A 20632-nucleotide genomic window follows, 5' to 3' on the forward strand; every position below is an offset into this window, starting at 1 on the left:
CACATCCTCCATTTTTTAAATCACAAAATTCGCAAACGAACCCCGAAAAAAAAAAAAAAAAAAAAAAACTCATGCAGTGATGGCATCCACCCTGCAAAATGCTGCTTGACTCACTAATAAATAAAGGGTGCGTGCACAGCTACTTAGCATCCACACACCATATGACAAACACTTTTCGCCCTGCTTTCAAATTTCGGGAACTTTTGGGTAGCACCTTGTACACTGTGTAGGGAACTGGCACCCTCTTGTGGTACCGCAGACAGTCCTTCCCCACAAAGAGCTACAGGAAAATATGAGGACGTTTGGTTCCTGGATGGATGACACTGCTACTTCACTCCACCCACAGCACCACCATAAGTATGGTAGATTTCTCATCAGCGCAACCGCAGCAGTTGTGCTGCTACAACCTCAAGCTCATCTGAACATGAACCCATAGGAAATACAAAAAAATGTAAATAACTGAGCTCACACTGATACTCTCTCTTCTACTTCCAAAATTGTTTCAGATGGATATACAGTACACAATATAAGGATAAAAGCTTACGAATTATTCACACCTGCATAATGATCACACAAGAAATATACCGCAAAGGAATAACATCTACTCCAGCTCCAATTCCTTGAACTACAGTAACAGTTCCAAGATAATCTAAGGCCTAATAACTGTTTGTTATACAGCCAGTCTTGGATAAATATTAACGGTATATTTGTTCTCTTCTACTTCTCACTTTCCTCTGCTGGCCAATATTCCTAAACTAAGAGATCTATGCTATGTCTCTGGCCAATGATGATTCTCTTTGACTGAAGGCATCAGGGAGGAAAGTGATAAGACATGCTCCAAGTGTGATGCAGATACTGTACTGTACAGTGGAATACTAAACCAACTCTTGTCTCTTACTGCACTTGCATAATACCAAAAGAGGAATACTAAAACACTGTAACATTATCATCCCAACCTCTTTTTTCCCACCTAAGGATATGGGTAATTGAGGGTCCAGAAAGCAAGGAAGAAGAAAAACATGACGGAAGGAGAACTGATCAACATCATGCCCGATAAAAAGGGCTACACACTTGTTTATTCACCCCTCACTTAAGCCCCTGGAATCCTGACTTCACCTCACCTCGTATTTGCCCTTCTGCTCCTCCTTCATGCGGTCGAGCAGCAGCATCCTGGACCACACCGTGCCCCTCACTCGGTCTGGTATTCCTTTGTAGACCCGCTTGACGAACTTCTCCTTGCCCCAGTATTTGTCCCATGACTTTATCATCTTCAGCCATTTGGGGAGGCGGGACACTTCAACCTCAAGGTTCTTTGCTTCTTCCTTTGACCGGGACTGGGGTAGCCGAGTGTCACTGCATGGGGGGAGGGGGGGAATCAGATGTATGGTTAATTTGCATTTAATTTGTTCAGCATGTGGCCACCCCTCATGGAAATAAGGTATCTGGCTATAGATAGACATATAAATATATATATTGGTAGATAGTATAGTAACATCTTTTTGTAGTGTATTCCTGCTGGTACACCCAGAGCTAAAAGTCTCTGTGCAGGGGGAATTAAAGTCACAGACACCACAGGTGGACACCTTGAAGATGCACCCATGGTTAACCTGATGAAACTGAACTACTGAAGTCTACACTATACAGTACTGTACTCTTTTTGCTCTAACTTGGCCTAAAACTACCATCTGTCTATCTTGAATGGTGAGTCATAGTACAGTAAGCTCTCAATTATCCACTGTCATAATATATGGCCTAATGCAATATCCGGTACAGCTATCGTGGCTCTATGAAAGCAATATCCGGCTAAACCAAGCAACATCCAGGCGGTGGCTCAACCGGTAGAGAGGTGGCCTGTAGTCCTACTGGACCCAGGGTCAAATCCCCGCTGGGGCAGGGAACAGTTTAAGGATTTGAATTTCACAAAATCAGACCTTACTGATCTACCAGAAGACCCACCAACATGTAAAAATACCCCCGCTAATACCAATACACCAGTCCTGTACGAGACAGCCTTAGCATGTATTCAATATGGATGGTGGGTGTTAGCGCCGGAGTGGTGACATGCAGAGGTGTATGGTATGTAGGAGGACTACTGGGCCTTGAGAGCAGGCTGTGAAGCCTATGCCCAGAGTAAAAAAAAAAAAAAAAAGAGAGAGAGAGAGAGAGAGAGACATTACGAGCAGTCCAATGCAATACTGTATCTGGCATTGAGGTGTCTCAACTGGCTGGTAATGACAGTCAACCAATGTTAGGGGAACTCTCAAAGCTCGGGAGCAAATGAAAATGCCAGCTACACACCAGCCAATCAGAATCTACCACAAATGCACCTCATTTGGCACGCTGAGAATACCTCTGTGCTCTCACTCTTGCCAGTGAATGTTGTTCAGTGAAGATGTACCTGTGAACTCCGCTCTTCCAACCACGCGGTAGCAAAACCCTGGTGCTGTTATTAACTCTCTGGCGTCCTACAATCAAGGTAGTGTACTGTATTGTACTGCAAAGCTAATGGCATGTCAGTGATCATGTCCTAGTTTTGGTATGCTTAGTTTCATCTTTTACTCATGGTAATGATTTTAGGACAGAGGGCCAAGATGGAGAGAATCATAATATTCGGGTATAAGCCGACTGTTGAGCCCGACATGCAATATCAAGCATTTCATGTTATTTGGCACAGGACCTGGCTGAATTACAACAGATTACTGAGAATATACTGTATGAGATTAACACCAGAATATGATGCTAATCACGGGGAATTGCTATAGGAGGGATTTAGAGCCATATTAATGTCTTTGTCTGTCACTAAGCTTCATAATATAAGCCGCAAAAGGACGAAAATATGGGCCAAGTTTGGGTAAAAGGAGTAAGTGAATGGCCTGCCTGTTGTCATTACTACACAAAACAGCTGTGGATTTAGTATACTCCCTGCTCAAGGACTTTTAGCTGCAGGAGTGAAAGGTGATTTTATTTGGTTTTGGGAAACTCTCTGGTACAGAAGTTAATAAGAGCTATATCTAACCCCTCCAGAGGATAAACTCTAACCAAGGTTCCATTTATATCATCAAAGAGGTGTGGCAACCTCTTCCCAGTTTTCTGTGGCTCCTAATAAATCGATGTGGTTCGGACCGAATTTTATTGGTCTAAAACACACTGATCAATGATGAACGGACTTTAGGGGTTAATGACACGTCAGTGAGTTTTCTGGAAGAACACTAGTCTGTTTCGACAAAATTAGAATGACCAGTACAGTCTGTTTTCATGAAATTTGAATGTGGTGGATCAGTAAAGTCTGTTTTAATGAAATTCAAATAATCAAACTGTTCTTCACCCCACTCTGGGATTGAACATGCGTGCATTCAAACAAACAACAGACTCACTGTATAAATCCATATCTGTCTGTGGTGTGGTAAACCTCGTAGTTTGGGTCCTCCCAGGGGTCGATGATGGCCCCCTCCTCCCGGCCCAGTTGGTACCGGCCTGCGATGGTGGCACGTTCCTCCCGCGCCCTCTCCACCAACTCCTCCTCGCTCAACCCTGACCACCCACACAAGTACAGATTAATAAAAGTGGTTTGGATAAAAAATAAACAGATTAAAAAAAAAAATGTTTATTAAAATTACTATTCCCTGATCAGCCTTGCATGTCCACAACTCCGAGAGATTTCTAAGAGATTTGCAAAGTGGCTTGTATTACAAATGCCTTAATGTCTCCCTATCACCACTCTTCCCCATTCAACTCTGTCCACCACACAAGCCTGTAAGTTCATCAGGGGTGGCTATGACTAAAAACGTCTATACCCTTTTCACCTTAACATGAACCAAATTTTCAATCTTTTGCTGCTTATTTCACATAGCTCAATGGCAGAAGACAATGCTATGGCTCTACATACTTTCCATGGCACTTCTTCATGACTAGCCCATACACCACCACAAAAAGTACATCAACACACAATGCCTAAACAATACCAGAAAATGACCACACAATTCTTTGCCGTGCTAAATGCCAATCATCATCCTAACCCCGTTCATTCATCCACATTATAAAAACTGCATCACCACACACTGCCTAGACAACACCAGAAATGCCCTAGCCTTAGTCATTTATCCACTCATCATCCAAACCTGTGTAAGGGTCAATGGTTCTGGTACTCAGTTAAACCATTTAACCCCTTCAAGGTGATGATAGATTTTTAAATTCTCTTCTTGTACCATCAGAAGATTTTTATATAACTTAGGGGAGACTTTACAAACTGGGAGTAAGCTATGGCTCTCACAACCCTTTCTCCAGAAGGCAGCCCATCAAAATTGAATAAAATCATAACATTAACAGTAAACTAGAAAGGCTGAAGGGATTAAGGTGAGGGGACCAGTCATGTTCCCCTGAAGAGCATAATTTGAGCAATAAACTCCAACCATCCCTAGTACTTCAGTGCTTATGGGCCACATCCAGCCTTAACCCACTAGACCACCAGCTGTAAGCCCTATTCTCACAACCATATTTAAATGGGGTGTATAGAATCAACAGGAAACAAGCAGGTACAAAAGCAGATTTGTTACCATTATCCTACCCTTATCTCCACTATACAGTACTAAGATAAATGGGGTGGGTATTTCCAGGAACAGGAACAATACAAACAGATAAGTGGTTGAATTATCACCACAATGGCAAGCAAAAATGAGTCACCCCTCTATTCAGCTATCATTTGAGCCTTTGCAATGCCTCCTATAGTTTGTGTTGAATGGCACTGTACAAGCTTACTGTGTTTTTAGCCTTGTTTACCTGATGTGGCTCTGCATGCTAAGTGATCTCTGGCAGCATCCCTGTTCAACCCCCAAACTCTGTTAATTTTTGTAGGACCTCATCCCAAGCTGTCTTAAGATTATCTCTTGCTGCTCTGCTCTCCACACTCACACTCATATATGGAGCTGGAGACAAACACATTCACGTGGTGGCACCAATATAAGCGGGTGGTTCCACTGCTGGTTATTCATATGTCCCTCATTCCCTCCCTATCCCTCAAATGGAGGATGGTAACTTGTTGAGGACAGATACAGTCTGCATTCCAGTGAGTTCATATTTCAGATAAACATGGGGCTACAATTACTATTATTACACTAATACATCTTTTTGTCAAATCTTCACCAATCACCAAGAGCTGTTTATGTCTGCCTATTCTTCAGAACATCAGGGGCTGCACCCTTAGATCTGGCAACAAGACTTCTCAGCATCGCGCCCGTAGCAGTTCATTTTTATTAAACACTACCTTAAGGCTACCATACCAAATATTTGACGAGAAAAACTGTAAATCTGTTTCAAGAAATTGATGGTAAGGTCTTTTCACCACATACTGTAAAGAAAAAGTTAGTCATCCAACATAACACATTGATTTTTCTTCTTCTTTTTTTTTTTTTTACACCCTGTCCCCTTTTTTTCAATAAAGGCCAAGGTGTTGCCCCTGGGAAGTGGACTTAGGTTTGGAGTGTGTAGCACTTCATGACCCAGATGTCTTTCCTGGTGTCTACCAATTACCCTTGGGTGGACTCGAACCCCCGACCCTTCGGTCAGAGCGCTCTAACCCACTGAGCCATGGCTGCTACTTAAAAAATATAAATATTGTACTGTACATAACAATAAAAAATCCCCACTACTGTACCTCCTCCTTAACACCTTACTCTTGTACATTACATATGCTCAGGTGTATGTTCTTTATGAAATTATATTGATATAAGGAATAGAAATAACATACCTGAAAATATACAAAGTTACACATAACATACTGGTACAAGTAAATACAACTTTTAAACATTAATAAAAAAAAAAAAATTAAGGAAGAGATGCCCAGTAGTCTCCACGGACCATATTACTAAATTGCATTTCATCATCATCATCATCATCATCATCACTCTAACCTAATTTCCCACAGTTTCAAAATGGGATGAGTGGGGTACATAAGCTGAAAAATGACAACAAAATAAGTGAATTTATCAACAGACCCACCAATGAAATGGTCCACAAACCCATTCACCCAACAATCATCATCATCATCATGCTTTTCCCCACCCATCACTCAAGCCTTCAAATTTCTTAGCATTAACTCATATCACTGTCTTGCATTTGAGGCCTTCAGTACAACCCCTTCAGTATGAGAATATTCCTGCATTTCATTATTGCTTCTATCCAATGAGTTTATTCAGTTTGAGCGAGAGAGAGAGAGAGAGAGAGAGAGAGAGAGAGAGAGAGAGAGAGAGAGAGAGAGAGAGAGAGAGAGAGAGAGAGAGAGACTCAGGAAGGGGTTAATGAACATTGCTTCTAACCCCCTCACTCTGAGAAATCTCCCCTTATATTTAAATATTATAATCCTGTGATAACAATAAAAAACACATTGCTGAACTGAAGGGGTTGGTCTGTCAATGTGCTATAAAAAAAAAAAAAAAAAAAAAAAAAAAAAAAAGTTTACATTGGAATGTACTGAAATGGATTTTATTTTAAATTAAGCTAATTTATTCACTCTATAAGAGTGCCACAATCACTGTGCATGCAGAAAGTTTTATGGCTGTATTTTTGAGACAGATGGCCATATTATCAAAAGTTTATGAAGGTGTAGATAAGCTCTAAATTTATGATTGTCAATTTTAAACACTTGTGAGGGGAGGAAATATAAATACTACATTCCATTGTACATCCCCTCCAAAACTACTTGAACACCCAAGCACAATGGAGGCAGGTATGGTAAGAACACAGCCTGTCAACTTGGAAAGGTTGGTATGCCTTTTTGTGGATTGCTGCACTTTATGTCAATACATTGGTATATGATAAAGTAACCATAACTGATAGAGATACAAACAAGGAGGGTTGCTTTCAGCTTTTTCTATAATATTTTTCAGTATGTGGTTTGCTTACTGTGTTCAGATACTCAAACCTTTTAGTGAAAGTTCACATCACACAGTGAACATTGAGGTAGGGGGGTCAAACTTCCTTTATTTCCATCATGTGTTTTAATACGAGTAACAATGTCAAAATTAAGGGTTCACCTTCCCCTTCACAACTTTAGATTTAACAATACAGCCATGAAACTGAATAAGGTGTCGGCAAGTCCCTAATTTCAAAGTGTCATTTATGGAACCGTTGTGAACACTGCATGTGGTCAGTCTGTATGCCACACTAGAGTGCATGCAGAAGGTTAGGTAGGGAAACCAAAAAGGTTTTACTGTCAATATTGGTTTCACAAATGACTGTCAGAATTTTAGGGTTTGCCAAATTTTGCTATGTCTGCTGTAAGTACACAACTCTGTCTGCATGCTCTACAAAAATGACTCTATTCTAAAATCATGGCTTTAAAGAGAAGCTCTGCTTTCATGCTCTCTAAAATGCCTTGCAGCTAAATGAAATGCACACTGAATTTACCAATATAGAAAATCCAGTGAGAATAACAGGCATCATAAAATAAAATAATCTGAAAACAAATATCATAGTTGCTCTATAATCTGATTAATGCTAAAGATGCTATGTCACATCATTACAACAGCCCTCCCTTAAGCTCTAGGCTGCTGGTAGTAACTATAGAACAAAAAGTGATGTTATGGTGCTGAATGGTTACTAAGGGGGGGGGGCTGTCTCTTACCCCTTCACAATGAATGTACCTCCTCAGCTTAACTAAAGTTTTAGCTGGTAGTAATAATAAATTTAAAAAATCAATGTACTGTACTCAAAGGATTACTAGTGACTGTCCTTAAAAAAAAAAAAAAAAAAAAAACTTGCCCCATCCCTAAAAGAGGGCATCACTGGTAATCTGAATAAAATTGTCTGGCAGCAGCAGCAATAAGAAAGATACACAGTTCTAATAAAAGAATTAATAACATTTCTAATTGCTTAAACTAAATAATATCTGGCAGTAGCAAGAACGGAATAACATATGATAAAGTTAACCAATTTGTGTTATCATCTGCAGCATCAGAGGCATGCCACTTTACCAAACACATTATGGTATTACTGATAGTGTAAATAAACTGACAAAGTTATGCACACTGCGAGATTATTGATAATCCAACCCCAAAATCACAGCAAGGCACTTGATAATGGTACCATACTGTATCATACTCCCATATAAAATGTTTTGGGTGTTAATTTAATAATACAGCAAAATACTGTACATCTACTGTATTTTAACCTATGGAGTAATGATGATATTTTTAAAACTTCTGAATGCAATTTTTTTTTCTACGAATTTGCTTTTGTTTTATCTGTCGTCTCCCCAAGCTCATCTGGGCATGAACCCAATGGACTGCAGGCTGAAGCTGTCCATTTCCTGCAATCCACTATCCTCCATTCATGGGATAGGGAGAGGGTTGAGAGTTGAGGGGTATTTGTATAACCAGACAGTGGGACCAATCAGTTACATCAAAGTCACCACATGATGGCATTCTTTTCCAGCACCAGGTAAACAGAATTTTTGAGTGTCAGCCTGAATAAACTAAAAAGGTTTCATGGTTTGCCAATGAGTAGAGTTACCTTGGGAATGCATCATTACATAAAGCGAGTAGATGGTGGGTGCCCCAACCTAATTAGGAAAGTCTAAGATGCTGAAATGGGATGCCTTCATGTTGTGTCACCAATATAACTGGGCAGCTCAGCTGCTGGGCATAAACCTCCTTCATTCAGACTAACCAAGATGATTTTAACAGGGAATGCAATCCTAGGACTGAAAACAACTCTGAAATGGGATGCCTTCATGTTGTGTCACCAATATAACTGGGCAGCTCAGCTGCTAGGCATAAACCTCCTTCATTCAGACTAACCAAGATGATTTTAACACGGAATGCAATCCTAGGACTGAAAACAACTCCCTGACAAAGCTTGATTACTTACTCTATTCTTGCTACTGCCAATGATTCTCTTAATATGTGGATTAAAAAAAGTTTCAACTAACTCTAACCATAACAAAAATCTTAACTATTATATCTTAATACCACCAGATGATTTTAATCAGCTCAAGAGTGCCTTCTTGTATCTAAGAGTTCATCAAATCACTACACTACACGTGGCACAGTTTTTCAAAATATGCTTAATGTGTTTATCATTATTATTCATTATATTTTCTAGTAACAACAAAAACAAGAAGTAAAAAAATGTTTAACAAGTCCTTGCTATAAGCTACCTTGTTTATGTTCTTTTTTGCTACTGAGGAAAGAATAAACTACAGAAAAATTGCCTATTGTAGTCCCACCACTAACTAATTAATATAATAATTACCAATTGTATTAAAAAAAAAAAAAAAAAAAGTGATATTTTGGAGACCATCCTTATCACTAGGGCTGCCTGTGGTCAGTAGTGGGGTGGATAATACTTAACTGTCCAACCAAAATCACAACTGTGCACCATAAACAGGTCTCAACAAAGCAGAGGTACTTTAGGGTCAAAGCATATACATTACATCCTCAATAAAAATCTCCTTTGCTTTTTATGTTCTTTCTTACAATAAGTCCAAAATAATTACTTAAGGAATGCCTATTATCGCTCAGTTGCTATCTAATTTCCTTCAGTTTCCAAAATTGACAGTGCCAATTAAAAAAAAAAAAAAAAATTACACTGAAACCCATCTCTGACTTATAACTAGGACAGCTTGAAGTCTGTAATGGAGTGGATGAAAATTAAGTACCCAAACAAAATCTCTACATATACAAGACAAGCACATGACCAACATGTATATATAAATAAACAAGCAGGCTCAGCACAGGCACAGTTCTTGAGCAGTTCCTGAAACAATATAAGATGCTGAAATTATAAAACCAAGAACCATATATTTAAACAGTGTTGTGGGGAGTTGATAGCTTGCCACGGTAGGGATCAGTGGTTGTGTGAGGTTACAACTTTGTTTGCCAAGAGACTGTGTAGCAGAGAATAGCTGGACAACTTATGCTAAAGTGGTCACTCTTCTGTCACCTAACGAGCCATTTTCAAGCACTGTTAACGAATTCTTTAGCAAAATAATGTCCTTTTCAATCAACTGTTCCTCATTTGCACACAGCCTACAGGGAAGGCTTCAAGCAAGTTTCAATATCACACATGCAATAAAAATGTGACAAGGGGATCAACTCATATTCAGAGTGCTAAGGAGTGTGTGCATTGCTTCCTATCTCCAGTTACAACAATGCCTCACAAGCCATGATGACCTTTCTCCAAAGTCTCCATGTTTCGTTCACTTGCACAGCGAGGGCCTGAGTGAGTGCTAGACTAAGCAACTCAGCTTGTGCATGATCGAGCATATGCCAACCTCATTTGTGGCTGCCTTTTGGTAAACAAACTTTTTTTTTGTCATCAAGACACCATTACACAATCTACTGTATCCAAGACTCCACCTGTGAAGAGGTTAATGATGGCAGAAAGTCTCACCCAAACTTAATAAAACTGTCTAAAAATAAAATAAATAATATACATAGGTCACCAGAGTGAAGGGGAAAATTCTTGTGAATTTTATGGCTGCTTTATCCCAAGAACTGCGAGGATGTCCATGTGTTGTATGATCCCAGGTATTACTATAGTTCACCTTAACTTGGCCCAGATTTTCATTCTTTTCCAGCATATTTCACATGGATCACTCTTGGAGGGGGGGGGGGGCACTCTGGCTCTATCCCTTCCACAGCATTTCCTTGTAACTAGCATCATATTCCAGCATATATCTATTGTTCTGACTATGCTTTCCAAGGTAGACTGATGACAATTCTAGGACAAGTTAAGGTGAAAAGAGTATAGGACACCCATACATTTCAACTCCTACCCATGGACATCATTTCCAACTACAGTATATTTTTGTTGTCACCAGATTTTATTCAGCAATGAAAAGCACCCCAGTAATGAAGGGATTAATGAAAGTTTTTTTTTTTTTTTTTTTTGGTCCGACTCTTGGGTAAAGGCTTCAGGGCCTATGTCTTGGGGGCAGTGACCTATACCAAGGCCCAGTAGTCCTCCTACACCTCCACATGTCACCACTTTGGCGCTAAAACCCATCATCCATATTGAATACATGCTAGGGCTGTCTCATACAGGACTGGTGTACTGTATTGGTATTAGCGGGGGTATTTTTGCGACATTTTGGCGGGTCATCTGGTAGATCAGGAAAGTCTGCTTTTGGGAAATTCAAATCCTTAAACTGTTCCCTGCCCCAGCAGGGATTTGATCCTGGGTCCATTAGGACCGCAGGCCGCCTCTCTAATGATTCAGGCACCGCCTCCCCCCTAACCCCAGAGTTCAGTTTCTGCCAATTTAATATAACTGTAATAATATATTAAAATAAAAGGCTGTCACTGTCCTGATGGAGTTATGTAACTGACTGTGTATGTGTGTGTGTGTGTGTGTGTGTGTGTGTGTGTGTGTGTGTGTGTGTGTTTCAGATTTTGATGTCTGTTTTCAGAAGCCAAGTACAGTAATTACCTATATGACTTGCACATCTACATGTCACCACTTTGTAAATAATACCTATACTCCAGATTAAGTACATGCTAGGGATGTCTCCTTCAGGACTTGTGTAATGGTATTAAGTGTTTTTATGACATATCATTGGGTCTTGTGGATGAATAGTAAAGTCCATTTTCATGGAATTCAAATCAAACTGTCCCCCACCCTATTTTGGGATAAAATTTGGATCCCTTCAGACAGCAGATCACTTTAACCACCTATCTGACACCGAAAGAGGATGCCTTCTCACAGTGGCACCAACGAAGCCAGGTGGTTTCCCTGCCTGGTTACCCTTGACCCGCCCCGTCCTGACCAATTTTCCACCACTGACCCCCCCAATCCCGACCAATTTTGGAAAAAAAATATTTTTTGGCTCAAGCCTCCGCTTTTGGTGAGAAACATCGAAAATTCATAGAGAAATCGCTCACCTGAGGTTTAAAATACTGGATACAGGTAGCAGTACCCCTTACCTTAGTGTGTTTTCAATCAGGCTGGCTCCAAAGAAAACGAGTTCTATGGGAGGGTAACTATTCCACACCACTCATAAACGGTATTTATTTATTTATTTGGTACGAATTTATATGTAGTACGAGAGTATATTGGTTTTCATACAGTAATATAGGCAATATAAGCACTGTTACACTCACCAAACACATCAACATACCTGACCTTTTTTGGCGACATTACCTGATAATAATTTCTGACTGTTTCTTCCTCTAATGCCCGGTAAACTTTGTCCTCCACATTATCATTGATTGGGGAATCACTCTGGCCTTGAATTTCGTACCGTGGCACGACATGTCTTTACTGGCCAGGTCACTGGTAACAGGTGAATTGCCAAGACAATGGTGTGGAGGGGGGGAGGTCATGTGGGGTAAGGCATTGTCCCTGCCTGGCATCTTGTAGAGGAAGGTGTCCCGTGTATACATACCAAAAATCACGCACGAAATTTGAAAAATGTGCAAATGACAGACCTTGCAATTGCAGTGTTTATATAAGTCAATGGGAGTCAGTGACAAAATGTGTGGACTTTTATATACGTCAACGGGAGTCGGTGGGTTAATTTCCTCAACACCATCTCTATCCTTTTTGGGGAAGATGGTGGACTACTTCTAGACAACTTCGGCCTGCAGTCTGCTGGGTTTACATTCAATGAGTCTGAGGCTACTACAACATGCACCTGCTTTCAATGGCTCAGCAGATGACAGATGTGTGACAACAGCAAAAGCTATCCCATATCTACTTACTGCACAGTGTCAAGCCCAATGCTTTGGGCAAGACTATAACACAGACAGTACACACGCCATAACTGAACATCTAGGTGATTCTTTACATGGACGAACGACCAGCTGGTCATAATTTTCTTTGTACAGGGATAACAACAAATGATTTAATAAAACTAACAAATCTTTCTTTATAATGTACAGGGATGTCAACAAGTTATTCCATAAAACTCCTTTGTGTGTGTGTGTGTGTGTGTGTGTGTGTGTGTGTGTGTGTGTGTGTGTGTGTGTGTGTTTTACAGTAATATATGGAGGTGATGACAAATGACTTTATATATATAGGCAGTCCCCATTTTATGAAATCAACTTACGAATTTTCAGTTTTACGATGGTAGAAACCGTACTTCGAAATTTGAATTTTGATATATTCCTGGGCTAGTGATATGCAGTACAATACTATCTATCTATCTATCTATTGCCAGACGCCTCAATCCCGCTTGGGGTGGCCACAAACAAATCGCCTCCAAGTCGCCCTGTCCCCCGCCATTTCACTCCCCTGCTCCCAACTCACACCCCCCTCTCTCATATACCTCTCCACCCCATCTCTCCATCTCATCCTCGGCCTCCCCCTCCCTCTTTCCCCTCCACCTCACTCACATACACTCTCTTCGTCAGTCTTTCACCCTCCATCCTCTCCACATGGCCAAACCACCTCAGTGTGTTCCTCATAACGCTTCCTATCACATCCACATCAACACCACAATGCTCCTTTATATCCTTATTCGTCAGCCTGTCTCTCCATGTGACTCCACAGGCTCCTCTTAAATAACTCATTTCCACTGCTCTCACTCTTGACTTGTGTCCTTCCAACAACGTCCAAGCTTCACTTCCATACGTTAGAGTTGGTATCACAATACTGTCATGTAGTAACTTTTTCACTTCCATGCTCACTTCCCTGTTTCTTATCACTGCTTTCAAAGAACCAGCAACCTTTCTTCCCTGCTGTACCCTTTCAAGCACTTCACCCTCCAAACCTCCATCCTTACTCATCATACTACCCAAGTACTTAAACGTACTCACATTTTCCAATTCCTCACCATCCAACCTCGCTGTACATTCACTGACTTCACCTCTCTCAAAGACCATCACTTTACTCTTCCCTACATTCACTCTCTCATGATATTAGGCAGTGGCAGCAAACTGAGTTCAAGTCTGCCCGGGCATTCGCTAGAGTAATCAATGCTCTGATGCTCTACAGTGTTCTGTGCTGCCAGCATTTTTTTGGATACTCCCCTGTATCTATGTTGTGTTTTGTGCATCCATCATGTCTATGAAATGCCCACCTGTCTCTCCTGCTACTTGTGAGAATAGGAGGATGACAATTACTCTTGTGATGAAACTCAAGATAACTGCCCAGCATGAAGGCAGCACGCATATAGGGTCCTGGTTCTTTTGGCCATAAGTCATTTAGGCCATAATGTCCAAATTGGCAAAGGGCCGAATTGCCTAACGGCCTAAACAACACAATACAACCTATTTGGATGATATGCCCTAAATGACTCATGGCCAGAAGGACCGAGCCCATAATGGCCATCATACGTGACCCTGGACTTTCACAATCGACAATATCATTACAGTACAGTATTCAATTAATTACATGAGATATTCAACTCCTGATTATAAAAGTGGCTTTGGGTTAATGATTTTGTCCATCTGTAGGCTAATGTAAGTGTTCTAAGCACGTTTAAGGTAGGCTAGGCTAGGCTATAATGTTCGGTGTATTAAATGCATTTCTCACTTAAGAAAAATTTGGTTTCTTGGAATGTAACCCGATCATAAGCAGGGGACCACCTGTACAGTGTATATATATATATATATATATATATACTGTATATGCATATAATTCTTAATCCTTAGAATCTAGTGACTTCCACTTTAATTTCTTCTTGCTAATTCAGGGGATTTAATTCAGCTTAAAAGAAAAATATCTCAATGCAAAAGTGATAGCAGAGTTTATTTCTAGCTCCATCAGCATCAAACATCCTTCCTAAGCTGAATATAATCATCTGGTGGGAAAAAAAAAAAAAAAAAAAAAAAAAAATTGTCATTGTACTAGAGATATCTTCTTCATTTTATTCTCAATGTCATGATCATGTTATTTAGCTTTGTACTGTTTCTTATTTTTTTTTTTTACTAGATGGGTTAGATACAGCCTGCATAAACTCCTTGACTCATATTCTCATCAGTTAAGGAGGGCCCTAGCATCTCTTCCTTAATGATTTATTCCTGGATATGGCTGGCTGATATGCATGTGTATGATATCTATGCAAGGTGTAGTGATATCAGAAGGGTTTATATAACACTGAAGAGGATGGTAAGGAGTAATAAGCAAAACAAATCACTCAGGAAAAGGTATTAGTGAGCTTCCTTAACTGACTAGGATACAGGGGCTTCAATATTGGCCACTCTGGCTATACGATCATCATGTTACATTCCTGGAAATCCAATTTCACAACAACCGATCATATATCAAATGCAGGGAACATAGCAATCATATACATAAAACTGGTGATCATATATTGAAACACTGTGCTTCGTAAGGGGTCATAGTGATCATGTAAGTGAAACTGGGGATTGTCTACTGAATAAAGGGTGCTAGACTGTTATGACCATATAAGACATTAGCAAAATGGTCACTCATATAGGATAGTTCGCCTGTATGAAGCCTTTACTAAGTTGAATAAAATCATCTGGCAGCAGCAACGGTTTATTTATCTATAGCCTGACGCCATAATCCTGTAAAGGGCGACCGTTTATCTCTGAGTTAGATGTTTTACAGGAAGGGGCACTAACCCTCCACCAACCCATTTGTTGACAAGTAGTGCAGCAGCAACAATAACTAAAAATGACCACCCAGATTCAAGGGGTTAAACAACAATTAGTTTAGGAGTGTGTACAAATGACTCATCTGTTTACATACAAGTGACATCTGTTCTTGAGTCTAGATGCAAAACAGATATTATAAGGAGACACCAAGCGTGGATGTCAATTTTTCTGTTAATACAGCAAAATCTCAAATAAAAGGTTTTGTCAAAGTGAAAAGGCTACCATGACTGATCTCTTCCTCAGACACTCTGGCAAGCATCTTGGGAGCCATATTTTCAATGACTCAATCCTGAACAAAATCTAAACACTCAGACTCCTATAGGTTACTCTCAAATGAATATAATCATCTAACTTTAACCGGAATAAATATCAGAGTTGATTAAATCATGAGAAGGTCAAGACCTTGAGAATATGGCTCTGGGAACAAGGATGTAGGAGAGGCGGGAGGGGGGATATTTGAGTTAAGATGCAGAGAGCTAGAGTCATGTTTACCCATGAGGGAACGGGAGTCCGGGTTGAGCATCTTCCGGATTTCCTGGTTTCTGTGCGCTATTGGGGGGAGGAAGAATGGTCAAGATGAAGCATCTTTTACTTATGTCACTAGCTAAAGCATCTTATACTTACGTTACCAATCAGCTTTTCACCAAAAAGTAGAACCTTATCAATGCTGCATCCTATAGTTCTTAAGTTTGCCAGATTCCGCAGGGTGAGGTATGTATGTTTACAATTCTGTGATACCCATCATATTTGGTTATTATGTAAACTTACAGTATATGAGGAGAATTCTATATACTAGATAATTTGGCAAAATAATTATTTCAGCAAGCTTTAGTCCCAATCATACTGAGTTGCTAAGGTTCTACTGTATTCTTATAACTGATAATGGCAAAAGGATTGATAAACCCACAATTATTACATTTTCTCTTCATTTCTGAGACACAAGGATGACCAATTTTCTGCCTAACTCATTGCTGACAGTTTCATAATGTAGTATAAAGGCAAAGCACATCCAGTTCTAAAAAAAATTCCACACTGACCATCAAATTCTGTGGGACTACCTACACTTCAGCCCCATTTTGAATACAGAACACTTACAGCCACATCCTTAGAATCAAGCCTGCAAAGAGGAAAGCAAGTCCTAAATTTTTAAAGGTCATTTCTGCTAAATACTGTATAGTGAAAATATACTGTGTTCTCCCTTCCTACCTCACTGCCAAATGTGTTCTGCTACATGGCATACAAGCTTACACTATAATAATATGTACTCCACAACTGGCCATTGATATCTGAGGTCTTACATACATCTTCAATACACACACACACTCATAGTTTTAAGAATATGGCTATTACCGTACTTCTATTTGCAGCTGGAAAGAAGCCGCTCATGCACACAACATCCTACTCCAGATACTGTACTGTACTGTTAATTGCTGTGTCGTAAAATCAAAAGTAAAATAACTGTACAGTAGTTAAATATGAAAATATTTAAGAGAATGGCTGTTAACACAAAGATACATATAAAATGGTTCAAGCATTACTATCTCCAGGCATATGAGACCCTTGGTCATGAAATAACAAATGTCAAGCCCCAGTTTCACAATCACCCAGAGACTGTGTTTTTCATTAAAACGTCCTACATCCCTGCGGGAAGTTTTCTTGTTTTTGTCAATGTTGTTGTTATTACTGTATTATTATTATTATTATTATTCATTCATCCATCATCCAATCCTACGTTGCCCCACGAGGAGCATAGGAGCCTGGAGCTAGGAAAGTTGGTCCTGACATTTAAGATGAGAGTGACCAGCCTCACTCATCCCTGAGTGGCATTACGTGAGCAATAAACCCCAACCACCCCTTAGATATAAACCTTCACTGGCTCAATCCGATTGGAGCACCCTAATTACCCACTAAACCACCAGGCGCCATAATCTGGTAAAATGGTTACCACCCTGCGAAGCAAATGGCTTCCTGGTGTACAGGAAACCACTTGGCTTGTCACTCAGTGTAGAGTCACATGGTTTCCTCTACACCAGGAAACTTACCTATTTCTTTTCACATTTTTTAAATAACCAGCAACCTTTCTTTCTTGTTTATTCTTTTTTGCTACTAAATTATTTTATTCAACTTAGGAAAGGTTTCTTGTATTCTTGAGGTTAACTGGCTATATCTACCCCCATAAATTTGATGACTGTAAGCTCAATATAATAATTTGGAGTCTGCATGAAAATTATAACGCAAAGGACATCCCCTGGACAATCGGTTAAGTACTTAGCTACAAAATGCACTACATGTACTGTACTGTATTGTACATACAACACTGTACACTACTGCTTCATCTGGACAGCTGATATATCTAGTAAATGTACAAATGAACAAGAAAGTAATTAGCCTGATAAACAAACGAACATTGCTAACTATTAAAGGTACAAAAGAACGTGAAAATAATTAGCCTGATAATCAAATATACATCATCAATCACCATCATCTCAACCCTAATTCCCACCAAATTAATGGGGTTGATAATTAACTAAAATGTGACTGACAAACAATGGCGTTGATGAAAAATAGCTACCTAGAAAAACAGAGTCCAAGCTGAAACAAGAACACATAAACAAATAGTGTGACTGCTATAAGTGACTAGTATGCTGACACCTTTTTGATGTTAGCCAACTGAGCATGCATTAGCTTATACTTTTTTTTCTTTTTTTTTAATGATTAAGCAAAATAGGTCGGCAAACACTGGAACAGATGCAAAAAACCTAGCTAAAGATTTTTTTTTTTTTTTTTTTTAAGAAGCTGGCTATGGGAGTAGTGTTGGCTTTTCATTTTTTTTTTTTTTTTTAACCAATAATGGCAACAAAAGCAATTATGGGAGTACCATGGTTTGGCACAAAAATTACCATGGGTGACTTTTCATTCCTTCCCCCCCCCCCACCCAGTGAACCCAGGGATGCACTTTTTATATCACTCTTGCAATCTCCTGACAACTTTACTAACCTTGGGACTGACTTCACAAAATGGAGGAGTTGGGTATAGCTTCATTAACCCCCTTCAATAGGAGAGGCCTTTCCGAAGCTGAATATAATACAGTTCTGTACTTTAGTGGCAGCAAAAATAAACGAAAAAGGACAAAACCTGGATTTAAGTGGTTTGTGGCCATAAACCATACTGATGCCATCCCTTCCCTCTGGCCTTGGGTTTCAATTTAGAGTTTGAATTTGGAGACAAGATAACTAAAGCAGAACCCGTGAAGGAAGTTAAAGAATAACTGGCTTGGCAATTCTGCTAAAAATAAATAAATAAATAAATATGTTAAAAAAAGCTGAACATAAAAACAATTAAAGCTCAAGAACTTCACACAAAACAACAATATATTTACATTCCAAAAGGCTACTTAAACAAAACCCGGTGAATCGAAGCACAAATAATCCCACACAAGCATCGACCTCATTGTCTCAACCCTTAAGCCTATCTAAAAACAAGAGGTTAATATAATAAGGCAAAAAGCACAAATAAAAAGTAAAGTCCCCATAAATACATCATCAATATATATTTCAATCAATCATCCTCATTCCAAATATCTTCTCCAACTAAAAATGACTTACTGCCACCTTAATAATAATAACAATAAAAATAGTAATACTAATAATGATAAATATAACACCATTAGTAATAGTAATAATAACAATAATAATAATAATAATATTGTAAGAACACCAAACAAATGGGAAAGGAAGCTAAAAAGAATGTAAGCACCATAATGTCCAGACAAATACAAATACATCATCATTATCACCATCAACATCCCAAGCCTCATTTGTGCATATAATCTCTTATTCCCATCTAAAGACAAGAAACTCAACGTACGCCAAAGTGTTGGGCAACCACAGCTATGCAAACAGAAAAGATATACAGTAATAAAGAAACTTCCCAAAGCCACAATTAAAATAAATAAATAAATAAATACACAAGGGTGAGGCAATGAATGTCTGCACACCAAAATTGTTAGGTGACACAAAATGGCAACCTTACCAGCATCCATGTTGCTTGTGTTGCATTTGAGTCGTCAACTTGCGAGCACCAGTGCAGCCATCACATCAGAACCTGCAACACCCCACTCAGTGGTTAGCCTGGGTTACTGTACACTGGCTCATGCTTCACTGGGTAACAATGGGCTTGGTAGGTTAATAAGCCCGCAATATAGTAAGACACAGTAAGGCCTCATCACAAGCTGTATATTCTGATGTCCTTTCATTTATTTTTCTCAGTATTTTGCACCTTAAGAATACACATTTATTTTTTATATTCCTCATTATGTTGATCTTTTTGACACTTTTTTTTATATTCTCCATTAGAAAGTCAGCTTTCTTGGAATATTCCCTTTTGTTTTTTAAGTAAGTTCACAGATAATAAAATGTTGTCTATTAATATTCCACTGCTACCTACAAAAATTTACAATACCAAGTGTAAAGGTTAAGTAGTGATATTTTGGAGTATATCCCTTACCATACTTATAATGAGGACTGCCTGTACACTATGTTAGGAATTACTCTATTGCTATATTGCATGTTACAATTACATACTGTATACATTTTACACAGCATTGTATTACAGCATACAAATATATACAGCTATCTTATTTGCATATACATTTTTTTTTTTTTTTAAGGCAGTAACCCAAAGTGGTAAGCCTGCAAAGATGGTTCCTTCCAAAGAATTACCGGTACATGAGATAATTCTTCCTTTTTATAATATGGAAAAATTTCACTTATTTCATACAGCACACCATTCTTTCATTACAGAGCTATCACTCCGTGCCATGATGAGCTCTGACTGTAAAACCTCACATTAGTGCATACTGTATCTCAATGAATCGTTCAGACAACTGCCATACAAACTGCTTGCATGCACTTACAAATACTGTACCGGTACGACATACACTTTTCTTGTGAACCCTCTGCTTTCATCTCTTCCCCATTACTGATGGCACAGCACCAGATGAATTACATACTTCCACCCCTTTTAGCCAAATATTTAATGAAATGGTTAATTTATAATCCATGGTAGGTAAGTCA

The 20632-nt window shown here is 39.2% G+C and overlaps 1 protein-coding gene across 1 annotated transcript in view; it reads right to left on the reverse strand.

The window, feature by feature from the left end:
- The window catches only part of LOC145395167 (USP6 N-terminal-like protein), a 57288-nt gene extending 37655 nt beyond the window's left edge, over nt 1–19633 (reverse strand). Inside the window, exons 1-3 of the mRNA XM_080268862.1 lie at nt 19590–19633; nt 3375–3531; nt 1122–1353 (exon numbers count right to left, since the gene is read on the reverse strand). Of these exons, the coding sequence (XP_080124988.1) occupies nt 1122–1353; nt 3375–3531; nt 19590–19599 (399 nt within the window). The 5' untranslated portion in view covers nt 19600–19633. The remainder of the gene's footprint in view (nt 1–1121; nt 1354–3374; nt 3532–19589) is intronic.
- Nucleotides 19634–20632: the final 999 nt, after the last annotated feature.

The sequence above is a fragment of the Coenobita brevimanus genome, chromosome 30 (genome assembly GCF_032717465.1).
Source record: "Coenobita brevimanus isolate Jiangsu-jjx chromosome 30, ASM3271746v2, whole genome shotgun sequence".
NCBI classification, from domain to species: domain Eukaryota; kingdom Metazoa; phylum Arthropoda; class Malacostraca; order Decapoda; family Coenobitidae; genus Coenobita; species Coenobita brevimanus.